General features: G+C 52.7%; 6 protein-coding genes across 6 annotated transcripts; 3 read left to right on the top strand and 3 right to left on the bottom strand.

Annotated features, from left to right (window-relative positions):
* Positions 1-24: 24 nt before the first annotated feature.
* BO85DRAFT_369146 (uncharacterized protein) lies at positions 25-1,632 on the bottom strand (the record flags this gene model as incomplete). The annotated part of the gene is made up of 2 exons (XM_025655903.1): positions 25-1,229; positions 1,332-1,632. 2 exons carry the CDS (start codon positions 1,630-1,632, stop codon positions 25-27), a joined length of 1,506 nt encoding a protein of 501 aa, XP_025517336.1.
* A 3,346-nt stretch (positions 1,633-4,978) lies between these two features.
* Positions 4,979-6,707, top strand: BO85DRAFT_448307 (M20 family metallopeptidase). The gene has a single exon (XM_025659909.1). The coding sequence runs from the start codon at positions 5,114-5,116 to the stop codon at positions 6,362-6,364; it is 1,251 nt and encodes a 416-aa protein (XP_025517335.1). The 5' UTR covers positions 4,979-5,113; the 3' UTR covers positions 6,365-6,707.
* Positions 6,617-9,457, bottom strand: BO85DRAFT_269696 (glycoside hydrolase family 47 protein). The gene is made up of 3 exons (XM_025655079.1): positions 8,703-9,457; positions 7,982-8,626; positions 6,617-7,924 (listed from the first exon to the last, which is right to left on the bottom strand). Exons 1-3 carry the CDS (start codon positions 9,196-9,198, stop codon positions 6,870-6,872), a joined length of 2,196 nt encoding a protein of 731 aa, XP_025517334.1. The 5' UTR covers positions 9,199-9,457; the 3' UTR covers positions 6,617-6,869.
* A 682-nt stretch (positions 9,458-10,139) lies between these two features.
* Positions 10,140-11,855, bottom strand: rpt4 (proteasome regulatory particle base subunit RPT4). Its single transcript, XM_025659908.1, has 4 exons — positions 11,475-11,855; positions 10,984-11,370; positions 10,466-10,922; positions 10,140-10,395 (listed from the first exon to the last, which is right to left on the bottom strand). Exons 1-4 carry the CDS (start codon positions 11,689-11,691, stop codon positions 10,275-10,277), a joined length of 1,182 nt encoding a protein of 393 aa, XP_025517333.1. The 5' UTR covers positions 11,692-11,855; the 3' UTR covers positions 10,140-10,274.
* Positions 11,856-13,392: 1,537 nt separating this feature from the next.
* On the top strand, positions 13,393-14,991 carry aspf22 (enolase acuN; the record flags this gene model as incomplete). Its single annotated transcript, XM_025663425.1, has 5 exons — positions 13,393-13,516; positions 13,594-13,650; positions 13,727-14,066; positions 14,125-14,565; positions 14,637-14,991. 5 exons carry the CDS (start codon positions 13,393-13,395, stop codon positions 14,989-14,991), a joined length of 1,317 nt encoding a protein of 438 aa, XP_025517332.1.
* Positions 14,992-15,359: 368 nt separating this feature from the next.
* On the top strand, positions 15,360-16,483 carry BO85DRAFT_448302 (eukaryotic translation initiation factor 3 subunit J; the record flags this gene model as incomplete). The annotated part of the gene is made up of 3 exons (XM_025659907.1): positions 15,360-15,504; positions 15,605-15,678; positions 15,816-16,483. Coding segments are annotated over exons 1-3 (761 nt in total), but the record flags the coding sequence as incomplete, so codon positions are not given.

Here is a 16,483-nt window from a genome sequence, read left to right as displayed (position 1 = left end):
CATGTTCGTGTCAAGGCGGTCAAATCAGGAACGTATGACGAGATCCTGGAAGAACTTGACAAAGTTGCGTTTCAACGAACGGGTGCGACATAGTCCGGATCCATTCGCTGCTGGAGCGATTTTCATAGGACCCACGATCTCGCCATCGCCTAGCTCGGGGAACTTGTTGTCGTGAAGGCGAGGGATTTTGACCGGGTCGCAAGGGTCACAGTGGGACTTCATCAAACTAAGACGGGGTCCCTCTGTCACCTCTAGCTCAGATAGCATCGCCTCATGATGGCGGCGCCATTCGCGATTGATGGACTCCCACTTCTCTTCGGTGAGCTTGTAGATCGTGGAAGTAACACCATAATGTTCGCCAGTCCGCACGAGATGGCGCATGAAGTTGCACTGAGCCAGGTCCCAATCTGCGCGCAGCTGCCCAAAAGCTCCCAGGTCACAGGTCTCAGGTGCATAAGGCTCCGGCTGGATGGTGAAGTTGGCATGACCGAGTCTATTCGCCCACTCGTCATTTGGGTCGGAGAGCGTGAATGGAGGCGCATCTCCCGAGACCGTCCGCACCGTACTGGCTCGAGGACGATTGAACGATGCGACAGATGGCTTGGACGAGAGGGGTGGCGAAGGCAAGCCTGCCAATCGCAAATCGGCGACAGCGCTGCAGACAACTGGGCCGTCATCTACCATATTGTCGGCTACTGAAGGAGATTGTAACGGAGAATGGACGCGAGACGCGGTCTGATAGGATGATTCATCGCCCATAAACGGTGGCAGGAGGGGAGTCGTTGCTTGAGGGGCCGAATCCTCTTCCTGGCTGTACCGGTTGGCTTTGCTGATATCGATAGGTTGCGTCCCGGCTTCGCTGATGGCCTCCTCAAAGATAGTCCTGGCGGGCGATGGAGGAACCTGGATCGAATTGACGCGAGTGAAAGAACCGGTGGTGGGACTGGCTATGGCGGACGATGCTGAATTAGTGCGGGAACGCAGCTGTGTTGCGAATACATCTGCACCGTCCGGGCCATCGGAGGCACGTTTGGACTTCCAGCGAGTGGAGATGGTGGAGATTCGGGAGCCGATGCGCGAAAGACCCCGGGTGGAGATACTATCAGAACGTCGATTCCTGGGGGAATGTGCAAAATCCATGCCGGCGTCCGTTAGATCGTAGCTGTCAGAAGCATCGAACGAAGCGTAGTATGAATCCTCAGCGACCGAGAGACCTTGGTCAAAGTGTTCTGTGGACAGGAATCGATTAGCGAACGAGAAAACGGATATCGGAGAATAAAGCAGGAGAAAAGGAAAGGCACGGGGGCTGGGAGCAAGGGCAAGTAACATACGGAAATAATCCTCCTCGAGGTCCCTGGGCTGAGACCCACAGGGTTCTTCCTTCACTCCTGTCAAGGGATTCCGCGACGGGCTCTCCATCGAGTTTCCGTGCCCTGGGGATGAAACCAGGGACGAAACCGAGCTGGAAAAACGCGTGTGGCCCTTGGCAGAAAAAAGAGACACAGCGGGTGAAACAGGCGTGGAGGTGGTGGTCCAGGGCGATGGAGGCTGGCGAGATGACGGGGACGACTCAGCCATGGCTTCCAAACTATCGCGCCGTCTGGTATCTAGAAACTGGGCGGGTTTTAACATGATGGACGAGTCAAGACTACTAGCGTGGTAGTCAGGCTGGCGGTGACTGAAGATCGCGCAGATGGTGAGGCTTCCACTTCACGTGCCGGAACAGGGCGAAACGGACGTGAGGAGGAACAACGCGAAACGCAGGGGAGGACAGAACGGAGTCAATTTGAAGGCGGACGGAACATCATCCGGTGTTCGATTGATTGCCCAGACCGGCGGGGGAGAGTTCTTTTTTTTGTTTGTTTGAACTACCAAGAAAAGGCGGTTCAAAGAAGTGAGAGGGGAGAGAGGGAGAAGGAAAAAGAAAGGACGATCGATCGGACCAAAGAAAAGAGATGCCACGAGCCCCGGGAAGAGCGCCTTTATTGTTCACGAGGAACGAAGTTGGTCTGTGACGACGTGGCGTGGCGGTGGAATCGCGAGATTGCCTTGCAGTAACAGAAGCAGCGACAGGCTCTGATGAACAGAGAAGAGATGGAGAAAGCGCAACTGACTGGCTTTCTGACTGACGCTGACTGCTTGAGATTGATTGATTGACTGACAGGCTTGGCCCGGATTGAAGAAGTACGGCCTGAAGGAAGGAGACGCTGAGAATCCGTCCGCGCTGGTAGGGCAGGCAAGACGTGGAGCCTGTCGCAGCACCCAGTCAACGAACAACTGGCCGGGATTGTTCGTGAGGCCCAAAAGGACGCGGCTGACAGCTCAGTGGGCCGCAGTCAATCGGAGGCTGATGATTGCGGTGAGGTTACAGGATCCGACTCAAGGGGGGTGGGTGGGAGGTTGGAGGTAGACAGGGAGGATATTGAAGGAATGCTTGCGGGAGGGGAGAAGAAAGGGCGTTTTAGGAATCTAGGAAATAGGAATAGGATGAGAAGATATGATGTGAGAGGATAGAGTAAGAGAAGAGAAGAAGAGTCGAGTAACTGATGAGGGGGCGAGAAGAGGGGAAGGATGAGGAGAAGAGGAAAAAGAGGAGGCGATGAGAATGAAAGAGATCTGGGAGCACGGACAAAGCACGTATAGGCAAATATCAACAATAACAACAATGTCTACAACCCAGCGCAAGAGTGTGAGCGAGCGAGAGAGAGAATGCGTGTGTGTGTCAGGAATGTTGCTTCATTATTGATAGCTAATATTCTACACGCCGCGATGCGATGAAAATCTTCTTGTGACACTTGACAAATTAGACCGGTTTTTTCTTTTTTTTGACAGCATCCAGTCGACCTTTTTCCTTTAGAACGTTGCCCCAGTTGATCCATTGGATCGCAGTCTTAGCCCATCGTCACTAAATTCTCCTTCTATCGGAGCTATCTAGCCTGCTGACTGGGCCCAATTTTTCCCTGTCGACCCAGCCATCTGACAGGCCAGTTTTAGGGCTGTCGATGGGCAAAAAATAGAAAAAGGAAAAAGAAACAGGGAAAAGATTTTAGAGGAGAGAAAAACCAGAACCACAGGCTGAAACCACAGAACCAGAGGAACCAGTTAACCACAGTCAGGATGATCGTCGGGTTTACACTAACTTAGACAGGCCTGTGAGGGCTCCGTTTCGCTCCGTGGCTGGGGAACCATGGATCGGGCCTCAGTGGCCATGGCTCGCAATTGTTCTTTGGGCTTCTGTGGCCATCGTGGGTCGGAGAAGACACGCGGTCGAATGGCTACTCCGGTAAGTCGTAAGTCGGTAGTAGTGGTAGTGTTCGTATGTACTAATCCGTGAGCAGTTCGGCAACTGAGTCGACTGGGATGGTTCAGATAAGAACTTGCATCGAATGATGAATCCCAATTTGCAGTTGTGAGTTGGTGTAGTGTGTGTGGGTGTGGATGGTGAATGTCTGAATCCTTCCCTCAGACAGGTTTCAACGGCTGCACATCGGCGCCGTCTCCAACACAGCAAGCGAGGATGGAGACGGACAGAGAAGCCGGACGAACAAGGGAACCCAGCGAGGGTAGTGGGGACTGGAGAGGAAGTTGTCTAGACTCTGACCGACTCGACTGGTCCAACACAGAGCATCCCCCCATCGGATAGACAGAGCTCCATTCCTTTACTGCTTGTGAACGCGCTGTGCGACCCCTCAACCCCGTCGTCATACCCCTTCAGGGACCAAGTAGAGTCCCCAAAAGTACGACGACCTATCAACCATCCTCTCCCACATTATAGATTTGACATCGGACCAGTGCCGACGGAACAGTAGGTTGGAATAAAAGGGAGGGAAGACAGCAGGGGGTGTGGGAATGAATAGTTTGCAGTGGCCGGAGCTGTTGTGCTTCAATGCGTGAGGGAACACAAGAGAGATTGAGAATCTCGCCGTGGCACTGCTTGGGTACTGGACCGCGCCCCCAGTTCTGATGACGATGATAATATTTTCTACCTTCCTGTTATGATGACTATTGTTTCTGTATCAACTAACTAGTAAACTTCCTACTATACAGTAGAAAGCGAGAGCCAAGTCAGCGGTGGGGACGAGGTAGAACAAGAATGGGATCCCTCAACTTGCCTTCTACAGTAAGGTTCTGATTAGTTGATTCTCTTCTCTCTGTGTGTATGTGTGAGAATGTGAGCATTCAAAGGTCTGGTGCCGACGTCAGATCCACATGGCTTCAGCGCCAACCGACCGGGAACCTTGCCTCCCTCAACTCTGATGTTCTCTTCCTTGGTTCAGTCCAGCTCGACCGCATCAAGAATGCTATTCGAGCGGGTGGAAGTCCGGCGCTGTTCCGCGGAAAACTCCAACGGTAAGGGATCTTGGCGCCATGCTTTGTGAGCATATCTGTTGACGGCCGGCAATGACGGTCGGGATGTTTTATTAGTTGCCGCCTGTTCCAATCCTTCAGTACTTCATTCTCAAAGATGCACGATGGCGATCGGACAAAAGGTGCTGTATAGTTTGTATTCCGTACATTGTGGAAAGAAAGGATTTCCAGGGACGTCATTCCGCCGATTCTTGAGGAGATTTAGGTATTCTTGACGAGTCGGCCGACTGCAGAAGTTAATTGAGCGGATCGTTTCTATTTCCAGTTGATTCTACATCATGATGTTGGTTGGTGGAGCACCAGTCCAAGCAGGACCATTCATCGCTCTTCTGTGCATCTGGCAAGTAAAAGTGCTGTGTAGTGTGTAGTGTGTAGTGTGTATATGCATCATGGTGCATTCTTTTGTATCCTGCTGGTGATCTATACAACGACTCATCTTACAGATAGATTCATTTAGTAGAAGGAATGGCGTGACCAGACGCTAAACCCCAATTAGGCAGGTCCAGACCGACTGACTCATCCATGCCTGAATGCTGCCTGTATACTCAGGCAGAAATGGCTTATCTCCAAATCGCGCTTCAATCAATCCTGCATTCCATTGACTCCTCATCCCAGCATCACAAAACAATTCTTCCCGATCCCTGTCCTCCCTCGACAGTCTCCCTCTCATCAGCCAATTGACCTCCATCCTCCATCCAGGGAATGCATTTACCCTTTCCCACTCACCCTTAGCCACCTAGAAACCATGAAATCCCCCATTTCTCTTCTCGCGGCCGTCGGCGTAGCCTCGGCTGCCTCCCCGCAGACCCTCTTGTCCCTCGCCTCCACCGCGTCCGACATCATCGACACTTCGCCGTTTCTCTCATTCCACCGCGACATCGTCCAGATCCCCTCCGTCTCTGGTAACGAGACGGCCGTAGGCACCTTCGTGGCGGAATTCCTCGAATCGCACAACTTCACCGTCATCAAGCAGCCCGTCCCCTCATCCTCCAAAGGCGACCCCGACCGCTTCAACATCTTCGCCTTCCCATCCACCTCGCCTTCCCAAGACCGCCCTGAGATTCTCCTGACCAGCCACATCGACACCGTACCCCCCTTCATCCCCTATGGGCTCCACGATGACGCAAACAACAACTCCAACATCCTCATCTCCGGCCGCGGCACCGTAGACGCCAAAGCCAGCGTTGCCGCCCAGATCTTCGCCGTCCTCGATACCCTCGAATCCAACCCATCCGCTAGCCTAGGCCTCCTCTTCGTTGTCGACGAAGAAGTTGGTGGCCTCGGCATGCGCACTTTCTCCGACAACTCCACTCTCAACCCTTCCCCGTCCCCCTACCACACCGTCATCTTCGGTGAACCCACCGAGCAGGCCCTCGTCGCCGGTCACAAAGGCATGCTGGAGTTTCCCATCATTGCAACTGGCCAGGCCGCTCACTCGGGATACCCTTGGCTCGGTAGCAGCGCCATCTCCGCCCTCCTGCCCGCCCTGTCGCGGGTTGATCATCTAGGCAAGATCCCAGAAGCGGAGGGCGGACTTCCCGCGAGCGATAAATACGGCGAAACTACCGTGAACATTGGGCGCGTGGACGCTGGCGTCGCGGCCAACGTAGTGCCCTCGTCTGCCATCGCTGAGGTGGCGATCCGTCTGGCGGCGGGGACGCCCGACGAGGCGAGGGACATTGTTGCACGTGCGGTGAGAAATGCCACGGGTGGTGACGAGCATGTGTACTGTGACTTTGCTGCGTATGCTGGTGGGTACGCGCCTCAGGACCTGGACACAGACGTTCCCGGATTTGAGATCACCACGGTGAACTATGGTACGGATGTGCCGAACCTGAAGGTCTCCGAGGGAGTTAAGCGCTACCTGTATGGCCCGGGTAGTATCCATGTTGCGCATGGTGATAATGAGGCTATTACTGTCGGACAATTGGAGGAGGCGGTCCGTGGGTACAAGCGGCTCATTGAGGCTGCTGTGCAGCGGGCTCGCAGGAATTAAAAGTTGACCAGCTAGCCATTAAACAAGCCGACTAGCCACGACGTGTACTTATAATGAGGAAACGATCACGATTGTTTCTCTCCGCTTACTTCTAGTACGTATATTCTGTACATAGTATATATACACCCACAAGGAAGTTAATATATGTACCAGAGGATCTATCGTACAGACAGACATTCAATCCGAAGCCAACTAAGTCATGAAATAGCAAATCCTACTACTAGCAGTAACACTAGTAGTAGTATCAGACATATAAAGCCAAAACCGATAGATAATGGAAGTAGTAGACAAAAGACCCAAGTGCCTGCCTCGGATGTAACAAGCCAGAATGCAGGAGCAAATATATACTAACAGTACTTAAGTATCAAAAGCAAGCATCAGACAAATCAAGAGGCGATAGAATAAATTCGAGGCATATTTCTTGTATTTTGGTAAATTCGAGGAAACGTAGTCCAAGAGATATATATAAGAGCAAAAAAAGAAAAATAGATAGTCAAAAAGAAAATTATACCGACTCCTCCACTTCCTCACTGGATGTCGTTATCGTCCGACTCTTCCTCATCCACCCGGTCTTCAATTCACCCGTCGGCTTGAACCGCGGGAGAGGATGCGCCTCTGTATTGAACACATGTTCTTCCAGAGAGATGAAGTCGCGGTCCGAGAAAAGCAGGTAGAAGTATTTGAGTGTCTCTGCCATCCAAAAACTCTCCATGTTGTCGCGCTTCAGTGGGGGGTCGTCATCGGCGTTTGAGAGTGAGGTGAAGCCGGTGATTTTCTGGGGTTTCGACTTCTGTCGGGTTCCGTCATCTTCTTCTGCCTCCGATGATGATGTTGAGCTGGATGCGTCTTCTTTGCTGAGTTCATCAACAGGGATGTCCTCGACCACGGCGGTGTGCTTGACGAAGGACTTGAACATCTCCCAGCCCCAGTGCCGGTAGATGTCGTCTCCAGTGATGCGGTACATGTAGAAGAGGGATTCGACGGTCTCTGGGCGTTGGAGGTTGTGGCGGTCTTGTTTGTGGATGTTGAGGTCATCGCGCCATTTGGTGGAGTAGTCGCTGATGGGGTAGATGAATTTGGAAAGGAGGGGAAGTTCGCCAGAGGCTTTTTGCTGGCCTGAGCTGGGGTTGGCAATCGTCGAGTCTGGGTACATGTCTGTCTCCATAACACGAGGGTCGTCTACATTGAAGTAGGTGATTTCTGGTGCGAGGCCGGTCTTCGTGATTAGGTACGTTGCCCAGCAGGTCTTGGTTAGTTCTCGGGCGAGGAGAATCTCTTCCTCCTGGCGTTGGCCCCAGTCGGGTGACTGTCTCGCCTCGGAAAGAGGACGCCCACCGGTTGCTGCGAGGGCGATAGTGCCGGGGTAGAAGCAGACTAGATGGTCCATCTTGGGGGAAAGGACGCCGTGCAGCCCGGCAGGGCGTTCGCCCAGAACGGTCAATTTGGCGTTCTGCGTGTAGGTGATTAGGTGCTTGCGCACGCCGACGAGGGACTCGTCCCACATGTCCTTGTAGATCGGCTCAGTCTCCTGCGTTTGAAGGTACTGCTTGATGAGATATTCTAGAAGAGATCAGTCAGCGCATTGGAATTAACTCATGGAACCAGCTGGATATATACCGTAGTACGAGTCGCCTCTGCTACCGAGACGGATGTTATCGCCTTTAAACTCGCCGGTCTCTGGATATACGTAGATCGGAAGCAATCCGTCTTCCATCTTCTGGTCGTCCACGACCTCCATGACCTTCTCCACAGCCTGCCAGTACTCGGCCTCGCCTGTCAGCTTGGCCAAGTACTTGAACTCCAGCTGGAGAGTAGTTGCTTCGGCAGTAGATGAGGCGCCATTATCCGCATACGAGGGGAGGCCCTCCGATTTGTTGAGATTGATACTTGCATACGGAATTCCAGTACCGGATTCAAAGGCGCCCAATAGACGATCTGCCAGATCGGTAGCCTTCTCGATATACAAGTCTTCTCCCGGCGCGCCCGTATCGTCATCCGTGAGCGGAGCCAGCTCGGGGTAGTTCGTGGAGAGATAGTGTGCGGAAAGTAAGCCTCCCAGCATGCGAATGGTAGTCTCGAAGGTATTCACATCGTGGTCCTGGTTGTATTGCAGCGAGTTGTGAATCCAGCTGCGAGCATGTTGCACTCGCGACGTCAGGTTCATAATCATCAACGTGTCCAGCGCATCGACAATTATCCACCCCATGCCTCCTTCAATCATGTGTCGGCCGTTTTTGGCGATAGGGTGGTATTCATCGTAACCTAATCACCAGCAGACAAAGCCATTGTCAGTCACCACATCCAAGAAGCAGAGATTATTTTCCATTCAAAAACATACCCCACGCATGAGCTGCATAACCATCCCAACTGACAATGAAGACGTCGCGGACTTTCTCCCTCCTTGCTTCCCAGTCAATCTTCTCTGTCACTGCACTGCCATCGTATGGTGGTTCCGACTCCTCAAAACTTTGCACCCACTTCCAGAGCTCGGCGCCCTTCTCCGCGTCCGGTGTCTTCCATTCCGGCTGACCAGAGCCAGAGTAGTACCAGAGAACGAGCAGAACAAACAGACATAGTCCGCTATATATGATCTTCCGCCGCCTGGCTCTCGGACCGGTGCGTCGTGGTGCGAAGTAGGGTTTGTCCTTGTACATGGGGAGAGTGCGGTCGCCGGCGAGGGGATTGTTCAGGGAGTTGGAGATACCAGTCGGGGGCGAAAACCCATAGCCAGGCAGCCCGTTGGTCCCAGGGCTTCGACTAGCACGCCAGTAGTTATTCTGGAACGGTTGCTGAGACGAAAATGGAGAACTGTTCCGAGGGGCCTGGAAAGACATGACCACCACCGCCAAGCTTCTACTACTATATCTGTCCTCTACCGAGGGAGGACCACACCTCCGATGCGCTCTAAGTCCGAGACAATATGTGGCCTGTCGGATTTATTCGCATAGGTTCAGTGTCTTGTCTCGGATTGAGGCTGGTGCTCAGGCAAGGACGTCTGGTTACAGGATACGTCGTTCGTTCGTAGGTAGGTAAATAGGTAGTCTGGGGTAAGCCCCAAAAGTAGTAGTCAGTATCGCGGCAAGACTATAGTTAACGGGGGCGAACGGTTTTAGATCTAGTAGGAAAAATGAGAGGACCATTCAACGGTTAGCCAAAAGAAGCACTGTGAATTGCTGCAGCAATAGTTAAGATCCCAAGAGTAAATGGCAAGGTTACCGATAAAGTTAGCAGGCCCCCGATTGAACCAAGCATTTGATCTCTTTGCGATTTAAGATGACCGGTCGCAAGTTGGGTCTGTTGATCTCCGCGGACTGTCTCCCGATGCACACTAATAGGCCATCGATGGTTCCTGGACAGTAAGATACTGAACAGGTGTCAACTATTCTGAGAAGATGTTTCGGCGCCTAGGGAAACTGATTCGAGCATTACATAAAAGTGAGGACAGCCATTCCGATGGACGCGTGTAAAGCCCATGTGGCGCCTAGCTCAACTTGTCCTCAGCGCATGGATGCCGATCCTTGGTCGCGGCCTTGGCGACAAACGGGCGGCATATTCACAGTATCTGGAGAGGAAGAGGAAGCCATCATCGTCATCAATACTGGTACTGAAGCTCGTTTTTCAGTTACAACCCATGGCAGACATTATGTTTACCCGGTCAGGGTCCAATGCCCCGGGTCCATGCACCTTCTTTGCCTAGTTTGTGGGGAAATCTCCCATGTGATTAATTGGGCTACCACTTAAACCGTACCTACTACTTTGAGTAACAAGGCTGCAAACTGCACGGCATTATCACTGCATTGATTGTGTACATTAGATGAGCATAAGCAGATTGGGGGTTTGGCTTCCCATAAGTTGGAAATAATAGCTTTCTACATCATGGCTAATTCTCAGGTATTCAATCAAGCGGGAACTACAACTTCTGGTATTCCAGCTTGCCCTCCAGCTTCTTCGCCTCGGCCACCTTGCGGACCGCTCTGTTGAAGTCATCCTGGTTGATCGCATCCCGGTAATCCTTGATAGCAAATAGACCACTGTGTCTCCATGTTAGTCCTATTCATGTACAAAACAAAAAGGCAGAGTAATGATGAGTGATAGACATACGCTTCCGTAACAACGTTGCGAAGATCAGCACCGTTAAGTCCGTCGCTCATCTTCACCACACTTTCGAAGTCGATCTCGCCATCCAGTTGAACGGTGCTGGAGTGGATCTTCAAGATCTCCAGACGACCGACCTCGTTGGGCAGGGGAATTTCGATCTTGCGGTCGAGACGACCGGCTCGCAGCAGAGCCGGGTCAAGCGTGTCGGGCCGATTCGTAGCCATAATGATCTTCGTCTTTCCAAGGTAATCGAAACCATCCAACTGGTTGAGAAGCTCCATCAGTGTACGCTGGATTTCTCGATCAGCCGAGGTACCCTCCGAGAAACGCCTTCCACCGATAGCGTCGATTTCGTCCATGAAGATAATGCAAGGCTCGTGTTCTTTGGCGTATCCGAACATCTCTCTTATTAACCGTGCAGATTCACCGATGTACTTGTCGACAATAGCGGACGAGACAACTAGGACAATGTTAGCGATCTAGGCCTACCTAAGCCCGCGTCCGGAACTAGAGATGTATACCTTTCAGGAAGTTGGTCTCCATTGAGCTTGCCACTGCTCGTGCCAACAGCGTCTTTCCGGTACCGGGAGGACCGTAGAGGAGCACACCCTTGGGCGGCTTGATTCCTACTCTTTGGAAAAGCTCGGGGTTCTTGAGCGGCAACTCAATGACTTCTCGAAGCTCGCGGATCTGTTCGTTCAGACCACCAATTCCTGCAAAGTTGATCTGGCCTGGGTCCTCCAGTGACATGTTGTATACCAACGGATCAACCTCTCTCGGGAGCATTCTCATTATAGTAAGTGTGGTCATATCGAGGGCGACACGGGTACCCTGCTTCAGCTTTGCTTTATCGACCTTCGAGCGGCAACCGACGACATAACGCGGTCCGGATGATGCCTTGACAATGACTACATCAAGTCAGCCCAGATATCGGTAAAGAGAGTGGCTTACTTTGGACATGTCTCTGCCCGGGAATAAATGACATAGGGATGAGAAATCGAGATAAACTTACATCTCTCCTCATCCAGCTGCTTCAACACTTCTCCGATAATCTGGCCGACACTTTGCAGCGCCTTGATGTTCTCTTCAGAGATATCGAACTCTCGTTGCAAATCCTTGATTCCCATGCGAAGAGACTTGAGCTTGGCTTCCCATTCTCGGAGCTCAAGCAGGCTCCTCTTGTAATCCTCGAGCGCCTGCTCTCTCTCCGGATCGCTGGCGCCGTTCATGATGTAAGGCAATCAGGGAGACCGAAAAGCAGAGCAAAGTCGAAACAGCAAAATCCCCGGGGGTCTTTAGAAAACAAGGTAACGACCCGGGAGGGTGAATATGCAGATGGGTTGATAAGGGATGGGCTGGTTGACGGTACTTGGTCTTACTGCATCCAGCTCGGCGAGCTGTCGAGGAGCTCACAGCAGCCACCAGCTCACAGTGATCACATGACGCTGGCTCATTGACAATGACATAATCATCAATGTATGCCTGAATTTATGCCTGAATGATTAGGCTGCAGGACGATAAGGCGACCAACCGATCACTCGTCGGAGTATCTATTATCCGGGGTAGCTTCTCAGGCACCAAGGTGTCTGTGTCTTAGTCCATTTGCCGCGGGCATTTTCGTCATTACGCAATGGAAGTTTCCAGACAAGAAAGCGCTGGATGTTTTCCCACCCATTGAGGGGCATGTGGAAGATGCTCTCTCAACGTATGAGATAGATCATAATCGACATGATTGGTAGTACTCTGACTCATTCAATTGGTCCTGGGCGATTTACAGAAAGTTGGGACTACTAATGGAGGGGTAGGTGCGTACAGTATTGTTGTTGTGTGGGAAAGGAGGGGCTGTTGCGCCTACAGGTGACAGGATGCATCTGCGATCTGTACCATAAGCATCATACTTTTTATTACCTTTAGCCGTGACCCAGGTCGGGAAGAAGACAAGAAAAGAGGAGCCATGGAGCCTTTGTCAGTTCGTCAACCCCGTCCTCAGCAGCAACACCCGCCTTACCCCGAGGGAATGCGGAAGATCTCGCTGGGGAGGGTAGCAGTTTGAGAGTCTAGAGACAGCTTCAGCCAGCGAGAGCAGCGACTGATGCTGGCTGCCCCACCATTCCCTTGGAAAGATTCGGAGGACGAGACCGTGAGCTTTCCCGGGGGCACGCCTTTTGGGGGTGGGAAAGCTTACAAGAAGTAGCCTACCTGTAACAGTCTGTTGTCGTGTTTATTATTTATCTACTACTACTTCCCCCTCCTCCCCTCCTCTTGTGTTAAGAGTACTCTCAAGAAAGCCCTTTCCTTACATAGTACAACCTCCATCCTCAAGGTCCTGTAAGTATTATTTGTCCCCCCCATATCGATACTCATCATCACCATCAACATCACTCCTATCATCTCTCTTCTTACCCATTTCCTCCTGTTCTTCAACTTCTCTAAGCTGGGGGGAGTTCATGACCCCGCCATCATCCCACCATGTTGTTGTGCTTGACCCCTCCACCCATCCATCCATCCATCCATCAATCCTCCTGTCTATATCCTCATCACTCCATCCTGTTTGTCTATCAAATGATCTGGCATGTCCGGATTTAGCACCAATCCCATTGATGAGATGATCGCTTGGGAAACTTGGGCTGTGCCGAGCCTGGTCTATTCGATGGATCGGACCTCTCCACCTCTCCCCTTCTCCCCCCCCTCCCCGTCCTTCCCTTCTCCGTCACTCATCCGCCATCCGCTCATTCTTTTTGGGTCCTCGGTGAACACTCACCACCCTCCCCCCGCTGCTACTAGTGCACACCGAAACAGCAAGTCCGGAGCGCTTACATTTTTGCCTCCTCCGTTTTTCCCTTATATCTGGGCCTTGTTCTCTCTTTACCATCTTCGTTTCCTTTTCAGTTTCACTGATCCAGAACTCTCCTCCCCCCCAGTCCATCAACATGCCTATCTCCAAGATCCACGCCCGCTCCGTCTACGACTCCCGCGGTAACCCCACCGTCGAGGTTGACGTTGTCACCGAGACTGGTCTTCACCGTGCCATTGTCCCCTCTGGTGCTTCCACTGGTTAGTAGTCAACAAGCAATCAAGGACCTTGTTGTCCTCCAGCTCTACATTTGAACATGCTGACAGTCAATATCCAGGCCAGCACGAGGCTCACGAGCTCCGCGATGGCGACAAGACCATGTGGGGTGGCAAGGGTAAGTTCAGAGCATCCTTCTCTACCAAACTTGGTGTAGTCAATTCCATCCAGCTGACATCCACTGCTTAACTTAGGTGTCCTGAAGGCCGTCAAGAACGTCAACGAGACCATTGCCCCCGCCGTCATCAAGGAGAACCTCGATGTTAAGGACCAGTCCAAGGTTGATGAGTTCCTCAACAAGCTCGATGGTACTGCCAACAAGTCCAACCTCGGTGCCAACGCCATCCTTGGTGTCAGTCTGGCCATCGCCAAGGCCGGTGCCGCTGAGAAGGGCATCCCTCTCTACGCTCACATCTCCGACCTTGCTGGTACCAAGAAGCCCTACGTCCTGCCCGTTCCCTTCCAGAACGTCCTGAACGGTGGTTCCCACGCTGGTGGCCGCCTGGCTTTCCAGGAGTTCATGATCGTCCCCAAGTAAGTTGCAGCCGACATGCCATTTCCAAAGTAGATCGCATCACTAACCAGCATGTAGCACTGCCTCTTCCTTCTCTGAGGGTCTCCGCCAGGGTGCTGAGGTCTACCAGAAGCTCAAGGCTCTTGCCAAGAAGAAGTACGGCCAGTCCGCTGGCAACGTTGGTGACGAGGGTGGTGTCGCCCCCGACATCCAGACTGCCGAGGAGGCTCTTGACCTGATCACCGAGTCCATCGAGCAGGCCGGTTACACTGGCAAGATCAGCATTGCCATGGACGTTGCCTCCAGCGAGTTCTACAAGGCCGACGTCAAGAAGTACGACCTTGACTTCAAGAACCCCGAGAGCGACTCCTCCAAGTGGCTCACCTACGAGCAGCTGGCCGACCTCTACAAGTCCCTTGCCAGCAAGTACCCCATTGTCAGCATTGAGGACCCCTTCGCTGAGGACGACTGGGAGGCCTGGAGCTACTTCTACAAGACCTCTGACTTCCAGATTGTCGGGTATGTACTCTGTTTAATGCAACCTCTCCGTTAGGGTTGTTTTCGTCGCTAACTGATTCTTATTTCTATAGTGATGACTTGACTGTCACCAACCCCCTGCGTATCAAGAAGGCCATTGAGCTCAAGTCTTGCAATGCTCTCCTGCTCAAGGTCAACCAGATCGGTACCCTTACCGAGTCTATCCAGGCTGCCAAGGACTCCTACGCTGACAACTGGGGTGTCATGGTCTCCCACCGCTCCGGTGAGACCGAGGATGTTACCATTGCCGACATTGCTGTCGGTCTGCGCTCTGGCCAGATCAAGACCGGTGCTCCTGCCCGTTCCGAGCGTCTGGCTAAGCTGAACCAGATCCTCCGTATCGAGGAGGAGCTCGGTGACAACGCCGTCTACGCCGGCGAGAAGTTCCGCACTGCCGTTAACCTGTAAATGCAGCCATTTCCCGTATAATGTCACCCAGTGCAAGACCCTTTAGCGGTCCCCACTAGCCCTTCCCAGCGGCTGCAGAACAGCATCGTTGGGATGGAACTAGGCGGCGAAAACATCAGAGATGATCAAGATTTATGATGACGAATTCAAAGGCCAAATAATTGAATTTAGTGGCACATAATGAAAAAATATTTCTTTTCACCCTTCAATATAGAGAGTTCCTATTGTTTCCCCTAAAGTACAATTGTAGATTGATAGATAGCAAGTAGTAAGATTGGGCATCACGGGCAATCCCGCGTGCACGTGACCATGCCGCATGCCCCACGGGATCAGCCACTCGGTCGTTCAAACAAATTCCCTCCTCCAGCAGTACCTCGTCAGCGACACCAGTTCCTCTGCGAGAGACTTACGCTTATCACCGGCTTCACTGCCAGCCACGCAACTCACTTTCCAGCTTGTCATTTTCGCCCCAAACTTGACGACTTTTGCCCGCCATGGCTCCTTCAAAGTGGGGTATGTCCTCTTTTGGATTTTTGTGGCCCTCGCCCGCCTTAGGAATATACATTGCGGGACAACATGGCAAGCCATTCACGATACTGACGGCTTCATTCAGATGACGAAGAGGAGAGTGTCTCTCCCCCTCCTGTGGTTGCCCGCCGCAAGTTCGACGATGAGGAAGAGGAGGATGTAGGTTTTTTTGCCGCCCCTCCCCCTCCCTTTCCATTTTTGCCTCACAATCTGCCCCGCGCCGTCTCTCTCAACCTCAGTCGTTGAAAGAATCCCTCACCACCTCTACCCACACAATCTGACTGAATGAATTCTAGGTCCTTGACTCCTGGGACGCCGCCGAAGACTCCGAAGTAGAGCGCGAGAAGGCCGCCAAGGCAGCGGAGGCCAAGGCCAAGGCCGAAGCCGAAGCCGCCGCCAACAAGAAGAGCAAGGCACAGCGGATACAGGAAAAGAAGGCCCAGCGGAAGGCAGATGCCGATGCTGAGACTTCGGACGACAGCGACGAGGACGAGGCCGAGCGGAGAGCCCGTCTCCGCAAGACCGAGAAGGACGCTGACCTCAAGCACGCCGAGGACCTCTTTGGCGACATCGACCTGAACCGTATGCGCAACCGCAGCGCCCCCAAGGCCGTGGTCATCAGTGACTCGGCCGACCCGACCCAGGCCGTCGATCTCTCGGCTATGCCTCTCTTCAAGCCCGCCACCAAGGACCAGTTCACCCGCGTCACTACAACCCTTATCCCTCTGTTGACGACCCAGTCGAAGAAGCCCCAGTATGCTCTGTGGGCGCAGGACTTCGTCAAGCAGCTCGTCAAGGACCTGCCCAGTGGAGATGTCAAGAAGATCGCTTCTTCGCTGACCACTCTCAGCAACGAGAAGATGAAGGAGGAGCGTGCTGCCGATAAGGGTAACAAGAAGACCAAGGCGGCCAAGACCAAGGTCTCCCTGGTCACCTCTAGAGAGAACAGGATTGAAACCAACTC

The sequence above is a fragment of the Aspergillus piperis genome (assembly GCF_003184755.1).
Source record: "Aspergillus piperis CBS 112811 unplaced genomic scaffold BO85scaffold_6, whole genome shotgun sequence".
Lineage (NCBI taxonomy): Eukaryota > Fungi > Ascomycota > Eurotiomycetes > Eurotiales > Aspergillaceae > Aspergillus > Aspergillus piperis.
The sequence above is the reverse complement of the archived record's forward strand: the minus strand, read 5'-3'. Positions and strand labels throughout refer to the sequence as shown.